At 39.1% G+C, this 16,647-nt stretch overlaps 1 protein-coding gene and 1 long non-coding RNA gene across 6 annotated transcripts in view; one reads left to right on the top strand and one right to left on the bottom strand.

Moving 5' to 3' along the window:
* The first annotated feature begins 3,847 nt into the window (after nt 1-3,847).
* Nucleotides 3,848-16,647, top strand: part of LOC117282542 — an 85,760-nt gene continuing 72,960 nt past the window's right edge. The window contains exon 1 of the long non-coding RNA XR_004513309.1: nt 3,848-4,528. This is a non-coding gene — a long non-coding RNA (uncharacterized LOC117282542). The remainder of the gene's footprint in view (nt 4,529-16,647) is intronic.
* Nucleotides 6,732-16,647, bottom strand: part of LOC111867196 — a 98,846-nt gene continuing 88,930 nt past the window's right edge. For all 5 annotated transcript variants that reach the window (XM_023856815.2, XM_023856813.2, XM_023856814.2 and 2 more), the window contains 2 exons: nt 13,024-16,406; nt 6,732-9,717 (listed from right to left, as the gene is read on the bottom strand). In XM_023856815.2, coding sequence (XP_023712583.1) covers nt 13,159-16,406 — 3,248 coding nt within the window. In that variant the 3' untranslated portion in view covers nt 6,732-9,717; nt 13,024-13,158. The remainder of the gene's footprint in view (nt 9,718-13,023; nt 16,407-16,647) is intronic.

The following is a 16,647-nucleotide window of genomic DNA, read 5'->3' as shown; positions in this document are numbered from 1 at the left end:
AACTCTTTAATTATCATCACGAGGCTGAGTGGACCCCGTTCCAGACCCACTGCTTCTCAGGAAATCTGGTAGCGCCAGGAATCGAACCCGGGACCTCTGGATCTGTAATCAGGAACTCTGACCACTAGACCGCAGAGGCAGTCATGATAGACACTCTCAAAATAATACATTGAGAGTTATGACGGCTTACATCAACGAGTACTATTAACATAAGCGAGCACAGTGAAGTAGGTTCCATCAAAATGTGTTGCCTGAAGATGGCTCCTTGAGGTCGAAACATGTAGCCAGACATACATTATATATTAATGCCATTTTAAGAACATTTTAAGTTACATTTTAGTAAGTTGAATGTAAATTTGGCATCATTTGAATTAAGAAAGTGTGTTGCATTATAAACAGCGAGTGATTTTTTTTGTTGCTAGTGGGGTGGGACTAAGTTCCTTGTACTGCGGCCTCTTCTGGTCTATTGTACCAGCCCCAGATGATAGGTGAGGGTGACTGTGGAGCAATTGGTGAAATGAAGATTGGCAAGGGAAACCGAAGTACTCGGAGAAAACCTGCCTCTGCGCCACTTTGTCCACCACAAATCCCACTTAACCAGACCCGGGACCGAACCTGGGCCGCCGCGGTGGGAATCCAGCGACTAACCGCTTAAGCTATGGCGCGGCCAACAGCGAGTGATACTTCAATGCAACAGGATGCTGAAATATAATATTATTTAAATTTATTTATTTTCTTCTATTTTGCGATAATCGTTAATTTATGTCTTTCCGTGTGTAACACTCAGAACCGTCGAACGGATTTTCATGAAATTTTATGTTGGGAGTTTTACTAGCTTTTATCAACACATTCCGATCTGGGTTGAAATCGGACAGTAATAACACACACTTTACATAAAAGAACTCGCCTTTTGGCACTCATTTCGAAAGTAATACGTTAAATATTTGCTGGAGAAGGAAAATGTTTCGGATGAACGTTGTTAAGAAAGAAGAGCGAACGCACCAGAAATTTTACGCTATGAATACTTTTTGTTAGGAGTGCATTGCTTCTCAGGGCAACGGGGTTAATGCACTGTGAGTGTAATAGCAGGAAGTTCGATTCATTGTCTGTGGTTTCAAATTTCTCGACTCGGCATTTTCGGCCAGTCTTTGCTGCTAACAGATCCATTCGGGCAGCCAAGCACGTTGTCGCAATGAAATACGATTCTTAAAACAAGACTTTTAGAACTTTCTGTAGTCTCGAAATTCATAATTTTGAAATAACAAGTCACAGTGACGCTAACACAAAAACATCAGGACAATTCGCATTTCTACAGCTTTGCTCCCGTTCGTCCGTCTCTTTTAGAGTAGCCATCTTCCAAAACTTCCTTATCAAAATTCTGTATATGCTTCTTTATCTTATCCTTGATAAAATATCCGCCATTTTCCACCACTACGTTCCAGCCTAGTGTCTTAGTTCTTTGCTCTCAAATGCTTACAAACTATTTTAGCTTTAGTGTTTAATATTTATTTATAGAAGCCCACCCAGCATACTATCTAATTGGTACCGAGAACTTTCCCCGGAATTAAGGGGCAGGAGTGTGCAGCTGATCACTCACCTTCATCTAGTGCGAAGATCAAGAAAGGTCCCCCCCCCTCGTATGTAGTCATGGTATACTGCTTAAATAATTGTACACAGAGACAACTTTACGGAAGAAATGACAGCAGTTTCTCAACTTAAATATTAAAACAATTATCATATCCTTTTCCATCACTTAAGTAGCCATATATAGTATTTCGACGTAATGGAAGACATATTTACGGATAGGTGACAGTTCTCGATGGCATATTCGGCAGGAAGGCGAGGACGTAAAGAGCAAGCAACATTTCCACAAAATTCAGTTAGAAATTCCGTATATTCAAAGCTTTTTGAGGAAATGTAATATTTGGGCCGAACGGTAACGAGGATTTTCGACAGTACACTCAGTTCTTAAGAGAGAAGGGAAACAGATTTTCTTCACCTTTAATGTTTCTTCTAGCGCATATGCTGAAATGGCAAACGAGAACTTCAAATCCTCATAGTTCCTTCCCGTGGCAGCACAAGTCATTCGTGCGAAATATTTACTGCTCTCATTCCAGTCTCTTCCTTCTGTTCCGAGAGAAACTACATTTAGCAGATGCTGATACAAACAAACTCCGTGGCCTGTATTCCGCAAGCGAACTATAGCGACCGTCGCTTGTCAGTAAAGCTAGTGCCAACTTTTGAGGATAGAGAGTGTCGCGTGGTCAGCGCAACGAATCCAGACGGCCATTAATTTCGGTTTCCTTGATGATAATTTGATCTCATAACCTACTCAAATGCGCTTAATTCTCATTCATATGACAATAGTTCGTAAACGACGATACAGTAAAGTAACATTCTTCTTACAATAGAATTTAATTATTAATTTAAAATATCGAATACGCATGCGTTGCGAGCAAACAAACATCTGCTTCACTTCGCAAACTAAAATACTTACATACTGAATTGGCCGCGCCATTGCTCAAGCGGTTAGTCGCTGGCTTCCCACCGCGGCGGCCCGGGTTCAATCCCGGGTCTGGTCAAGTGGGATTTGTGGTGGACAAAGTGGCGATGGGGCAGGTGTTCTCCGAGTACTTCGGTTTCCCCTGCCAATCTTCATTCCACCAATTGCTCGACAATCACCCTCACCTATCATCTGGGGCTGGTACAATAGGCCAGAAGTGGCCGCAGTACAAGGGACTTAGTCCCACCCCACTAGCAATAAGAAAAACATACCGAATTAGGGAGCTTGACATGAAAGATAAAGTCTCTATGCTTAACTAATTAAGTACTACGCCATGAAGGTGTACGGATGGATGTATAGATCCACGTATTCTTGATCTCGGTACTAGTTAAATGTGAGAGGTCAGCTTCACGCCCCGACCGCTTTACCACCGGTGAAAGAGCCCACGGTACCCACTGGATAGGCTGGGTGAGCCCCAGAACCGGTCGGAAGAGGCAAATCTTGCCCCTATATGTACTCGAACTCCGAACCTTCTGTCGTCCAGCCCGTAGCTAGTCGCTTCCGGTTGCGATATCCCCCGTTTCAAAATTTAGGTGCCAACGACACTTGGTGTTTCCAGGCGGTCTCCCATCAAAGTACTAACCACGCTCAAGGTTGTTTACCTGCGGTGATAGGATGGGAACCGACTTTTTCAACTTAGTCATAGGCACGAGGATGACCGCCTCTGTTGTCTAGTGGTGAGAGTTCCTGGCTATAGGTCCAGAGGTCCCAGGTTCGATTCCCGGAGCTACCAGATTTTCTAAGAAATAATGTGTCTGGAGCGGGGTTCACTCAGCCTCGTGAGGATAATTGAGGAGATAGTTCAAGGAAATAGCGGCTCCGGTCTAGAAAACCAAGATTAACGGCCGTGGGCAACCGTTGCGCTGACCACGTAACATCCTCTAACCGCAAAAGTTGGCACTAACTTCGCCGACAAGCGGCGGTCGGTATAGTTCGCTTGCGGACTACAGGTCACTGAGTTAAGTTAAGGCAGGGAGTCTGGAATATGTGATTGAAATATTTGAAGACAAGAATGCGTGTACTAAAGCGAATGCGCCGTGGTCATGAATTTATCTTTCGCAAATGGGCTTGCGAGTAGAAAAAGGGAACTGAAACACCAAGCGCAGTATATACATCGTTGAGAAAAATTTGTAATATCACTTTTAGTTCCTCCAAAGTCATCAAAGTAAAAACTGCGGTATTCTGGGAAATGACGCCGTGCAATTTGACTTATGGTTACCAGTGTTTCCGAGGAATATTCTGCCTCCATCTTCAAGGAAGATGTAGAGGTAACACGCTCCTCCGAAACGTCGGTAACCATCTGCCAAAATACACGGCTTCATATTCCGGAAGATACTGCTGTAAGAATCTCAGATCTGATAAACTTAAGTTGTGTCTGAAGTACGTTGTCTTTCGGTGCTGAGGAACTACTTTCAGCAGAGCAGTAATATGGTGCTACACGTTGTTAGTTCATTTCTGCAGTCAGCGAACAAGGTCAAAGTAACGCCGAGGACGGTATAATTGGACAGCACCGATAGGGCAGAAATTATAAGATTACTATGTGCAATACGTTACGAAAAAGTGGTCTGTATCTACATTTACTTTCCTTAATTGTTTAGTTCGGTACATCAGTTGGCGCGTTGAATTATTTTCCTCATCTGTTCAAGATGCGACTGATTTGCTTCACTTAAATGCGTGTGTTTTCCTTTATCTGTGTTCGTGTGTGGTTTCTATCGGTGGTACATACATGAAAACTTTCGTGTGATTACGATAAATTTTCACGAATGACCCCTTTTGTACAGAAGTTTTAACAATCAAATCTAAATGACTTCGTCTTCGGTTCTACTGCATGTTCTGTGATGACAAGGTTAATCAACTGCGGCAGTCTATATTGTCGAAGAACAAGAATTCAGTAGTGAAAAGTGACATCCATCCTTTGATGTGGAATCGTTCGTAGACAGCGCATCTTCGCAACCCAAAATTCAGGTAGACCTGCTGCATTTAGTATTTTTATATAAAATATCATATATATATATTACGTAGATTTGTTAGTAGTGTGTAGCGGAACCTAAGGTAAAATGCGGCCCTATTTCTCTACTGCTGGTATCTACAGTATCTAGTGTCGGCCGCATGTTCGTCTGTGTGATGAATGTATAAGGGGTGGGCCTTCTTGACCCTTGCACCGCGACCACAGTGATCTATCGTGCCTCACTCGTCTGTGTGACAGTATGTGCTTGTTCCGGTGAGGGCCATGGAAGTGTTGCTGGACGTGCCGTAATTGTGTTTATCAAGTGCCGATCACAGTAGCCGCTCAGTAAAAGGCATGAACTGTCTTCGTTCGCTCGAACGCTGGGATCGTGGGTTCGAATCCCACTCAAGGCATGAATGTCTGTGTGCATTTATTGTATATTTGTGTTGTCCTACGTGTAGGTAGCGGTCTTGCGACGGGCTGATCCCCCGTCCGAAGAGTCTTACTGACTGTGTATAAAATTAAGAAAATGAAAAAGCGGCCAATGTCCAACAAAAGACTGTAGCGCCATAGATATCGTATATCAAGCACTAGGGTTCCACTATATTAGTGATTTCAGAGTTTTTTAGACAATTTTAAGGGAGAAGGCAGACTGTTTTCTACTAAAAAACGTTTAATTCCTTACTTACTTATGGAGCTGAGCCCTTCTTGAGAAGCCAAATCTGCAGCTACTCAAGAACTTCCCAGCATTTTATGGAATCCGAAGGTTCATTACCGTGTTCACAAGAGCCCTCAACTGGTCCCTATCCTGAGCCAGATCAATCCAATCCATACCATCCCATTCTATCTAAGATTCATTTTAATATTGTCCACCCACCTACGCCTTGGTCTTCCCAATGGTCTCTTTCCTTCTGGCTTTCCCACCAATATCCTATACCCATTCGTCTCCCCCATTCGTCTCCCCCATTCGTGCTACATGCCCTGCCCACCTCATCCTCCTTGACTTGATCATTCTAATTATACTTGGAGAAGAGTACAAGTTATCAAGCTCATTATGCAGTAACGTTTAATTCCTATTAAGGTAAATACTGGGCTTAATTAATTAAGCTGCTGCTTTAAACACCTCCATTTGTAGTGCTTGGAAACCCTCTTTCCAACTGGTGTGGCGGCAACAGCCTCAACCTCAGATGTAGACATTCCTATGAGGTGGATTTTGTTAATCACAATGCGAATGGGGGTTTTCAGAATAGACTCTGAAATGTAGTGTGGACCTGAGTTTCGACTTGTAAGACATGAATGTTGAAGATTTATGCTAACCGTCTTACAGTGCACACACTTTTTCATCTTACTCTTCTCTTTTGCACTACATGTTTCAGCACTAATGTGCCATCTTCAGGTGCGTTTTCTCTATGCACGTCTAACTACTGCATTGCATGCCCTGATGTCTTCATACTAAAATGACTAAAATATATATTCGTCATGTATAATAATAGATTTTGAATATTAAAATTTTCAGGATTCGTCATCCTTACGTCGTATCTCAACATGCGAATCACGCCAATCCTCCTCTGTCAGAGCGCTCTTCCTACATTCATGTGTGTATTGTGCTCTTTGTTGTCATTTTAGTATGAAGACATCAGGGCATGCAATGCAGTAGTTAGACATGCATAGAGAAAACGCACCTGAAGATGGCACATTAGTGCTGAAACATGTAGTGCAAAAGAGAAGAGTAAGGTGAAAAAGTGTGTGCACTGTAAGACAGTTAGCATAAATCATGGACATGAGTCAGTGCAACAGGATGCTAAAATATAACATTATGAATGTTGAAGTTGGCAGGCCGAAAAATGCACAACGCATCTGAATCTTCTTCAACCAAAAACTTTTGGTACACTTAATGTATCTTAATTTAATGAAAATGGTGAGATTATGGTGCCCATGCTTCCCACTTCAGGTCTTATTGGTCTGTTACACATTTTAAAAAATTGAATCCATCTTCTTTTATGTCTTTCTAATCATTTTCTTCCTTTAGATCTGTATTTCATACATGAGGGGAATTCTGGCAGAGCTTGTTCTCTTAATATTGTCTTCCAAGTTACTCATTACGATTTGAATGAAATTTTGATCTGGTAGAAATAAAAATTTTGACATTATTTCATTTTTTGCATAACAGTGGAAAAGGATATCAATGCGAGTTACAGCATATTACAGAATATATTCGCAATAAATCCACATTTTCTCACCTTTATTATAAATGTCTTGTACAAGGCACACAGTAATTTCACAAAATTACAAAGAGCAGAACAGGAAAAGGGACGACAAACCACCACTATTTAACAAGTAACATATATAAAACTTCAAGAAAAAAATATTCTTACATCATTGATGATCACCAACTTTCATAAGAAATTGAAAGGGATGTGGTAGGATGTCACTTGAACAGCAAATAGATTTGTTGTGAACAGATCACCGGGTTCCTGAACTGAGTGCTTGTGTAAAGTGGTATCTTAGTACCATCGTTGTACATTCCAGTGATACCAGACAGAAAGTGCATACAGTGATTTTCTTCACCATTTCTCTGACTTACAACATGTACTGTATTGCATATTAATATATGTAGGAACAGAATGTATTTATATGAGTTCTAAGATTTACACAGCAGTTATTTTTAAGATTGTGGTCTTCTGGGTTGTGATACTGTATAGTTTTGGGAGAGGTACCAACATTTCAGGAGAACATGCTGTCTACTACATCTTCAAGTTTCTGTGAAATGTCGGTAGCCACAAAGAAAACTACACAGTAGCAGCACAACTAAAAAAAAACAATCCTAGAACATATTTAAATGATGAGTATCAAATTTTCAAACATTTGGCTGAACGTAAAATAGCAGGTTTCCAGTTTCAACAAAATATTACCTTATAACCATTTTTTCCCCAGCCGACTTAAGTACTTGCTCAGAGTTCTAAGCTAGTACACAAGTCATTGTAAAATCGCTGATTTAGCCAACCATATTTCCATTGTTACTTAAAGATCATACCTACCTACAGGTGAGATAACACAAACATATTTATTTTTTCATGCAAGTAACACATGAATTAAAATTTTGTGGAGGGAAGATTCTCCTCCAGAATGTACTCGTACATTTCTTAGGTTGCATTTGGATCACTAGATACCAAACATGATACATCTGACATTGTTGACTTATCTTCAAGTCTGTAAATCATATTAAGCATTTGAAATATTTGAAATAAATTGTGAAGTCTGCTAACACCATTGGTTCTGTTCAGACCAGTCGTCAATTAACTTTTGTTGGTGAACACCTTACATGAGCAGTTATGGTAACAATGTTGGCACATAGGTCTCACTGGTCTATCTAATGTGTAAACTATTAAAGTGGTTCAGACCTCTAAACAGAACAATCCAAAAAATACAGATACTGAACATATTTTACATTCAAGTGACTGCAGAGTTCAAATTGCAATAACATTTTAAATAATGTAACTCAAAATACTGCATTCAGACATAAAATGTCTCTTTAAATTGCTATTTCTAAAAGTACACTTTTCAGTTCACTTACATTGTAAACGTGAATGATTAAAATTGTTAAAAAAAAATATTGCAGAACTGTTAAAATTACAAACTTTGAAAGTTACTGAAGCCTTTCACTGTTAGTATAAAAGTTTATTAGCCAACATTCACTTGAGTGTTATAATTTAGACTTCCATTCAGCACTTCAACCCTGAAATCCTGCATTTTTATCTCAAATTATCTAAGACACATTTTACTTACTTTAGGAAGTTAAAACAATTACAGCTGTCTGTGTGCAAGGTTGAACAGTTTTACCATAAGAAAAAAAGAGTTGAAATGACTGAAACTGAAATGATTCAGAGCTAAAGCATAATTATGGTGCAGAAAAATATATTACTATCTGCTTTATAAGCCTTTTGGCAAGATACGTAATGTTGTTATATACATATGATGTAAACAAAATCATACAACAAGCTTTTTCTGAAAGAAAGACTCCTAGCCCACCTGTTACAGTCATAGCTGTAGTTAGGAAAAAAATAATGTGTCATAGTATGAACAGCCTTAAGTTATTATATCTATGGGACATTTTCTGTTATAAATCTACATAAGATTTCTTTTTACAGAGTTTTTATTTCTGACATCCATTTAAAGATTGTGTTCATGGTGCCAATATATTATTTTTTAATCTTGATGATGAATTAACCATTTCCCTGCCAATAAACCAAGTGAACTGTAGGGGTAATCCCTGTCTGACACTTAACAGGTTGGTTTTCTGTTGTGTACAATTCAGACCGCATAGTCATGCAAAAAAATATTTTTCTTTCAGCATTTTGATCCCTACAGAAAAGCCTGACCATACTTGTATACTCAGAATTACATAATTTTTTTACTTTGTCCATTGTCAGGTATTCTAAACACTAGAGAACACAATTAGATCTATTTCCATCCTCAGGTGATGGGGAGACACCTATTCTGTTGAGTTCCTTGGAAAGAGCTAACCTCAATCACAAAGTCCAAAACCTCAGTATTTCTGAGTGTTATACACCATTGTCAGAACCCTTTAAAATCTATTCTTGTATAGCCTGTAACACTAGGCTTGGCAGCATCAGAATTAAATCACTAAAAATTATACAGAACGTTGAAGTTATAGCCATATTTAAGGTAACAGTGGGAAAGTGATTCATTAACATTCATAGCATGATATTAGTAAATGAAAGGCACATTAACATAATCTACATTTACAACAAAAATATTATTTGTCAGATGCAAAGTATCATGCCCTGAACTGTAATCTACATCATGAGTTCACACAAGCGGTAGTGTTCAAGATAGTGACTGATTTTTATGAACACAAAAAAATGTTTCCAAAAACCAATAAAAACATCCTCAAAAATATTTAAAATTACACGTCATTTTCTCTGTGAAAGAGATCGCAGTTTAAAGTATATGTGTTAGTAAAATGCTAAGGAGCATTCAAAGGAGCCCTATTGTGAAGCACGGGGTCATGTAGCACAACATTTACAGATAGAAGTACACCAACTGTGTTTGTGTGTTAGCAACTAGTGACAGATGACACACCATCATCTTCAGATTCAGTGGCCATTTTGTTCCATCCTTTGTTCACACATGATGTAGCGGAGTTTTGTCTTACATCATCTTCACATATCTGACTGTCCTGGACCTAAAACATATAACAGTTTTACATAGCAGCAGGAATGACTGTGTAAGTGTACTGCCATGAGGTGATTTTTCATTGTGAAAACTCAATCACTGCAAAAAATGAAATGAAATAAAAAAATTCAGACCCATGAAATCAGGAATAAATCAGTTTATAAGCAATAATGACTTTTCTAAAACCCTGAAAGTATGAATATGCTTTGAAATTTTTATTTTTTTTTCTTTTCCTCCTTTTTCAGCTTTCGGTAAATCTTTTGCAGAAATGAATGAAATCCCCATACTTTAGACACAAATATTTATGCGGTATGGGAATGAGACCACTATAAATTTTGATATAAACAATAAATTAATAATGACCTGAACTAGTTGTCCGCTGATGACATGAGAGGGGTATGAAGACAATATTTACATGGAGATAATACTATCAACAAACACATGTCACGTGCACCAGATATTCTGTTCTGTTGCAGTGGAATATGTATTTAAAATTATAAACAGCCTTCAGCTGTTTGCCATCAAAAGTCACTGTGGGTCACATATGTTACATGACAAAATTAGTTTAGAGAATGTCCATACAGCCTTTTGAATAATTTTTCGCAGTAACATAAATTTATACAACACTTCATGAAGTTTGTAGCTGGAATGGTTACTCCCCCAGAGATTAAAATCTATTTCTCTCTCTAAAAGAATAATGTTTTGTTTCATTTAATTTGTGATTAATTGCATGCGATCAGCTGATCATCAGTCTTTAATTAATTATACTCTGTTCATCTCTGTATGTTTAAATCCTTTCACATTGTTCTTTCAAGAATTATATTAATCATATCAAGTTCTGTATTTGAGCTATATATATATATATATTGTAATGTATATAGTTAGGCAACGGCAGTGTAAACCCCTTCACGCTTAAGGTCACACAAAATAATAGGACAAATGCTTATACCTCATTGCTGGACTGGTGAGATAGTTATCACATGACTGGTTTTCTGTGTGATCTGCACTGCGAATTATAAAACTGTGCTTTCTGTGCGTGGTCCGTGCCAAGAAGTTATGAGAGAATACGGGAATGGGAATTGACTTCACTTGAGTTCCGAAGTTCCAAGGGAACAGTAGTGTGGTTAGAAGAATAATTAGAAGACACAGTGTATGATGTTACATGTGCTATAGTTACAGTAATCTTGAGAGTGTGAGAACCAATTGCAGTTATGACTAGTGAAGATCCAATAAACCGGTTCATCAATCCAAACCCACGTCTAAGTCACTAATACACCTGACAATATTCTTGAAAATTTCATCACATATTATTTGATTTCAAATTTGATATGAAACTAATTTATAGTTGTCTTAACATGTTACAAATGTAACCTTTTAGTAGTCATATAATAGGTATTTTGTGTATCATTTGATGATAGCAAATCAGTGATATGTAATTTATGTTAATTAGTGAAATTCAAGCTGCAGTTCATGAATATATGCATTAATACCATACAAAACGAAAACGGAAGGCAACATGCTTCAAGTAGATCCAGTTTCTTATAAAACAATTTATTTTACCCTTTCCTTCCATCGTTTCTTTGTGGTTACTGGTGGGATACATTATGTAATATAATATATAACTTTGTCTATGCCCAACACTATTTTTTCACTAGGCAACCCTGTACAGTTTAATATATTAAGTAATCTTTTTGATATTCACAAGCATTAACATCATGGCAGGAAATAAAACACACATACATCATGAATGAAGTCATATTCTTTCATTTCAGGACCAGAATTTAGTAATAACTACAAATAATTCGGTGCTTGTTTCTTGCAGCTTAACTCCCACATAAGAGTCAAAGTGCCTTTTTACTATTTACATTAAAAATTTAACAGAATTGCAGCTGTATATGGATACAGGATTTGAAAGCTCAGTTGATCCAATGTTTTAAATTAATTTCCTATGACTAATGAAACAAAGTATGTACAAGTATCTAAAGACACTTCAAGTTCATTTAAAATCCTAATATATGAAGAATCCAAAAACATGCGCAACATTGGATCTGTCTGTTAAGTACAACCACACATACATACATACATACATACTATATGAAGAAACAGAACATGCATAAACACAAACACACATTTGCATGCACACACATGTAGTAGCGGTTCCTGGCAATGTTAATTCTAGCTTCCCTTGCGGTATACAGTCAATCCAGGTAGAGCAGTGAGAAGTTCAGGGTGTACTTTACAAATTTTAAAGTGAAAAATCAAAAATAAATACAAAAATTAATGTCAAAAATATCAGTGAATATGCACAGACCTGAACAGTAGAATCCAATCTCCTGCAGAACTAAAATTATTTAATGCATCCATATAAATTATTATTCACAATTCATGTCACAGAAACAAAACTCGCCTATTTAATTAAGATTATAATAAGATGAAAGTATGAGCTGTTCTAAATTATATATAAGTACACCATGTACATCTTTAATTAAGCTGATCATGCTAATCAATCCCCCCAAAAAACATTTGTTATTTAAAAATAACTGTGACATACATATTAAGATGATGAAAAACCTCATTCATCCAAGACATAACAAGAATAGTTAGACAAAAAAGATAAAAATTCTCAGCGAAAAAATCTCTTTGAAGCAAACTGCACCTTTCTATAGCAGTCTGTAAAAGTGTCAGAGAAAAATTATAAACTTAATCACAATGACTGATAATTAAAATGGTTAATCATATTATTTTAGTGAGTGTGAATAGAAAATGCTAGATGCAAGGTTCTGTTACCAATCAATGCATTTGTTTTGTTTGTCCATAACTTTTCAGCTGCTAATAATGTTTTAGTAGCCTGGGTCTGGTTTGTTAAGAAGTAATATAACATTTTAAAATCCCAGATTAGATCTACAGTCACATTTAAGCAGCATCAGTTACTGACTTGAATCATGTAAACACAGCAAACAGTAGAAATTTTAGTCACATTAGCATGTATGTGGTGCAAACCATTCAGTATTGAGCTATCATATTAAAATTCAACATTGTTTATATGTTCTGTGTTTTGTTTATGTCTTGGCTTTCACAAGTTTTGCAAAGGTGGAGTTTACTCCATAGAGACAATATATAGTCCAATTGTTTAGTGATATTTTCAAAAAATTATGAATATAAGAGATGCGAAGTACAAAAATAAGAAAAAATAATAAAGATACCAATGTAAAATCATCAACTACCGTATGACTTAAGTACATTAGCTAATCAAATTCAAATCACAAAACGGTGAATAACCCAAAAAAATACAGTAGAAGAACTAGAGGGTTGTTACCTCCTGGATTTGACCTTCTACAGACATCTCATATGTCTATCAAAAACATCTCTCCAGAGAACCGTTCAATCGAACGTGTGTGGGAGGAACGTGCGTGTAATCTCTCTCTCACTCGCTCTCTCTGTGCCTCACTCATCACGTGGCTCGAGCAGAGGCTGGGGCTGATTGAGAGGGAGGTGCAGGGTAGGAAGGGGAGCCAGGGTCAGTCTTATCAGTATCATCTGTCAAATATTTTGGCACATTTTTGGAACTCGGTATCCTTGGACACTTTGCCCACAGGCCATTGATGATGCCAGAGCTAAATCCTCCAGGTTGAGCATGCTCTGAGAGCAGCTTAAATGCCCTGGATGGCACGATGTCATACTCAAATCCACTGCAAGCATCATTGCCATAATAGGAGGCTGCATTGGCCCAGGAATCGTAGTAATCACAGTAGTCATAGTATTTATCCCCATACATCACCTCCTGTGGTGGCATGGGGTAGTTGGCAGTGTTCTTGGAATGATGAGAGCCTTGTGTCTGTGTAGGCATGAGGTAGGCATGGTTACCAGAACTGTCTTCAGAACTTCCAGTATCATATGGGTCCATATCTTCCTGCAATATCCTAAGAGCAGCAGCATGCAACTTGGCAAGGGGCAGCTTCTTCAAGCGCCGCCCTTTCTTCCTCTGCAGCAAACTCTGCACAAGCTCTTTAACTAATCGATCTGTCACTGTGGGGGAGGCAGGTGATGCCACCCCAGATGATGAGGACAAGCTGTCAGGGTCACTGACATTGGTATTGCAGAGGGGCAGAGTTAGGTTCTCCCGCCGAGACTTCATGGCAGCACCCTCCTCTTCCTCATCGTCGCTCTTCCCACATTCGTCCTGTAGCAACTTGAAGAGCCTTGAATGTGTGGACGCACGCTGACATTTCATCAGGTGACCTTGTTCACCTCGGCCAGCCTCTGATTCGGTGTCAGCATCAGAAATGGGGCGGCTCATGTCAGAGGTGACACCAGAGTCATCCTCCTCGCTCTCTTCTTGCGGCTTGGAAGTCTGCTGCTCCTTTTCATTTCTTATTAATTTCTGTGTTGTATCTGCATCACTCTGCTCTTTATTAAATCCCACATCTTTTCCCTTGCTTGTAACAGCATGTCTTTGCTTAATGTCTTTCAGAAATACCTTCTCTGGCTCTGTGCACAGATCATAGATCTTTTGAATGATGTCATGCTCTTTTTCATTTTGGCTGTTATCTGATTTTTCACTGTCACCATCTTCATTATCCATCTCCTTTTCAGTGGTCATATCTTCATTAAGCAGCGAGGTCAAAAAGTTCTTCCTGCCTCTCTTAGAGTTGACTTCTTTACTGTTGATACAGCTTCTCCTTGTGGTGGTATTGCCACTTTCTGAGCTCTCCTCCTCCTCCTCCTCATCATCATCATCATCTTCATCATCATCACTCTCACTCTCCGTACTTTGATCCTGTGCCCCAGTGCTTTTCATATTATTCTCTAGAGCACATTCTGGGGTACTTATTTCTGTCTGACAATTTTCAGTTGAGCCGACTAACTTGTTTACAGAACTTTCATCTCCTTCATCAGTGGCTGGAGTCTCTATTTCACTTCCACTTGACCTTCCTCGTGATCCTGATGTTAGTCGAACTGTTTGGATACTAGTAGTGCTACTAGAGTCATCCTCACAGTGGCTGGAAGCTTTCCCAACTTCCTCGTCTTCTTCCTCTGATATATTACTAATACTCTCAAAGCCAAATCCTCTCTGTGACCGCTTCCTTAGGGGCAGTGACAGACATACAGACACATCTGAGTCAGACTCTGCTGTCTCGTAAACATCTGCTTCATCCAAAGTTGTTTGTTGTGGAGCATCACCTACCATTTTGGGTCCCAATTTCCCGGTATCTTTACCTGATTTGGTAGGCGAATTTGTGCATGTTATTACATTATCATTGTTCGTATTAATCAAATTCTTTCCAGCATATTGGCTCATATCTCGTCTCCATTCTTCAACTCTCTCACTCAAATCTGCTTTTTTAGGAAAGCAAAGAGTTACTGAAATATCAGTGCAACCTCCTCCTTCCTCTTTCTCCTTTATAGCTTCTTTTTCTTCCTGTATTGGTTCCTTGTCCCTTTTCTTCACATGTTCATCCTCTTCAGTAAATGGAGGAGTTGCAGTGTCCACAGTTTCTTGTCGCTTCACCTGGCTATCCCCCACAATAACAGTGGTCACTTCTTCATCATTTTCAGAACGACTAAATTTCAGTTTAAGTGGCAGACGCACAGTTACTGTGGAAGATTCGCCATCAAGAACATCAAAATCACCGTCACTCTCATCGTCACCATTGTCTAGCGTCGTGGAGCTGTCCCCATCCTCACTGGTAGTGAGGCTGCTACTAGTTCTGGTAGGGCACCTGCCAGTAGCCCTACCAGATCGAAGCACACTCTCAGCATCACTTTGTTCACTCTCTTCATATATGATGCTCAGCTGATGAGGAATGCACTCCTCTCCCTCCACGCAATGCTCCTTCTCTTGATCACCATCATCATCATCATCATCAGTTTCCTCATCAGAACCCAGCTCATTCACATAGACGTTATCTGACACAGAGCAAATAGCTTGCAGCTGTCCTGAACCTAACCCATCTTTATTATCTTTATCCTCTTCTACTTCAGTGTCGGAGTCAGTAGTGGCCTCTTCATCATCGGAACATTTATCTGATTCTGCAGTCTCATAGGCATCCAAATCAACAGAACTTGGGGATCGAGGAACACTTGTCTCATGCTTCAGTGAATTTATCAGTTCTACTTTTACATCTTTATTAATAGTGTTATCTGATTTCTCAGAGCTCTTGGAGCCATAAGAATTGACCTTCCCTAGTGACCCATTACTGTTTGATGTCTGAGGAACTACAGTGCTCGGCATGGCTGGTGGTGGTGGTGGTGGCATGCGGTGTACTGACATTGGGGTACCACCCTGACTGTTCATCATAGGAACAGTTCCACGAACAGAATTAGCTCCGAAATAAGCCATCTCATCTGTAGACGAATACCCCGAACCTTCATCTGTGTCACTGTTATTTCCACGTCGGTATCTTACAGGCCTAGGAAAGGCAAAATTATGAGAGGAATACATGGAAGGGTAAGGAATTGGTGCAAACCCGTAGGCAGCATTCATTTCAGCCATGTAAGCATACATTGCTGAGTATGGAGCCCAGTACTGCTCTCTGTTCTCAAGAATGTCAGGGGTGGGAGGAGGATAACAGCCCCACCATGCCTCAGGGCCCCAGTAACCAGGGTCATAATGAGCCCATTGACCACTATTATTCCAATCATAGTCTTGGTGAGAGAGTGAGGCAGGGGTTTCACGCCCATCTGACGATGAAACTGTTGCTATAACAGATAATATTAAAAAGAACAGTGGAGAGATCAATTATAACTACTAATTGCCAACTTTTACTTCATTTAATTGCATTTGGTTTTTAGGTTTCCTGTCTTGCCAGGATGCTGGATATTGTATTGAACATAAATATTCTTATTCCTTATTCTATGTAATGTAGATAATATTTTTGAGCACTAGGAAGTTGGAGATCACATTTTCATCCCCAGGATATGATTACTCATCCTTCACCAG

The sequence above is a fragment of the Cryptotermes secundus genome, unplaced genomic scaffold, assembly GCF_002891405.2.
Source record: "Cryptotermes secundus unplaced genomic scaffold, Csec_1.0 scaffold565, whole genome shotgun sequence".
NCBI classification, from domain to species: domain Eukaryota; kingdom Metazoa; phylum Arthropoda; class Insecta; order Blattodea; family Kalotermitidae; genus Cryptotermes; species Cryptotermes secundus.
Note: the sequence above shows the minus strand (reverse complement) of the source record. Positions and strands in the feature narration are given on the sequence as shown.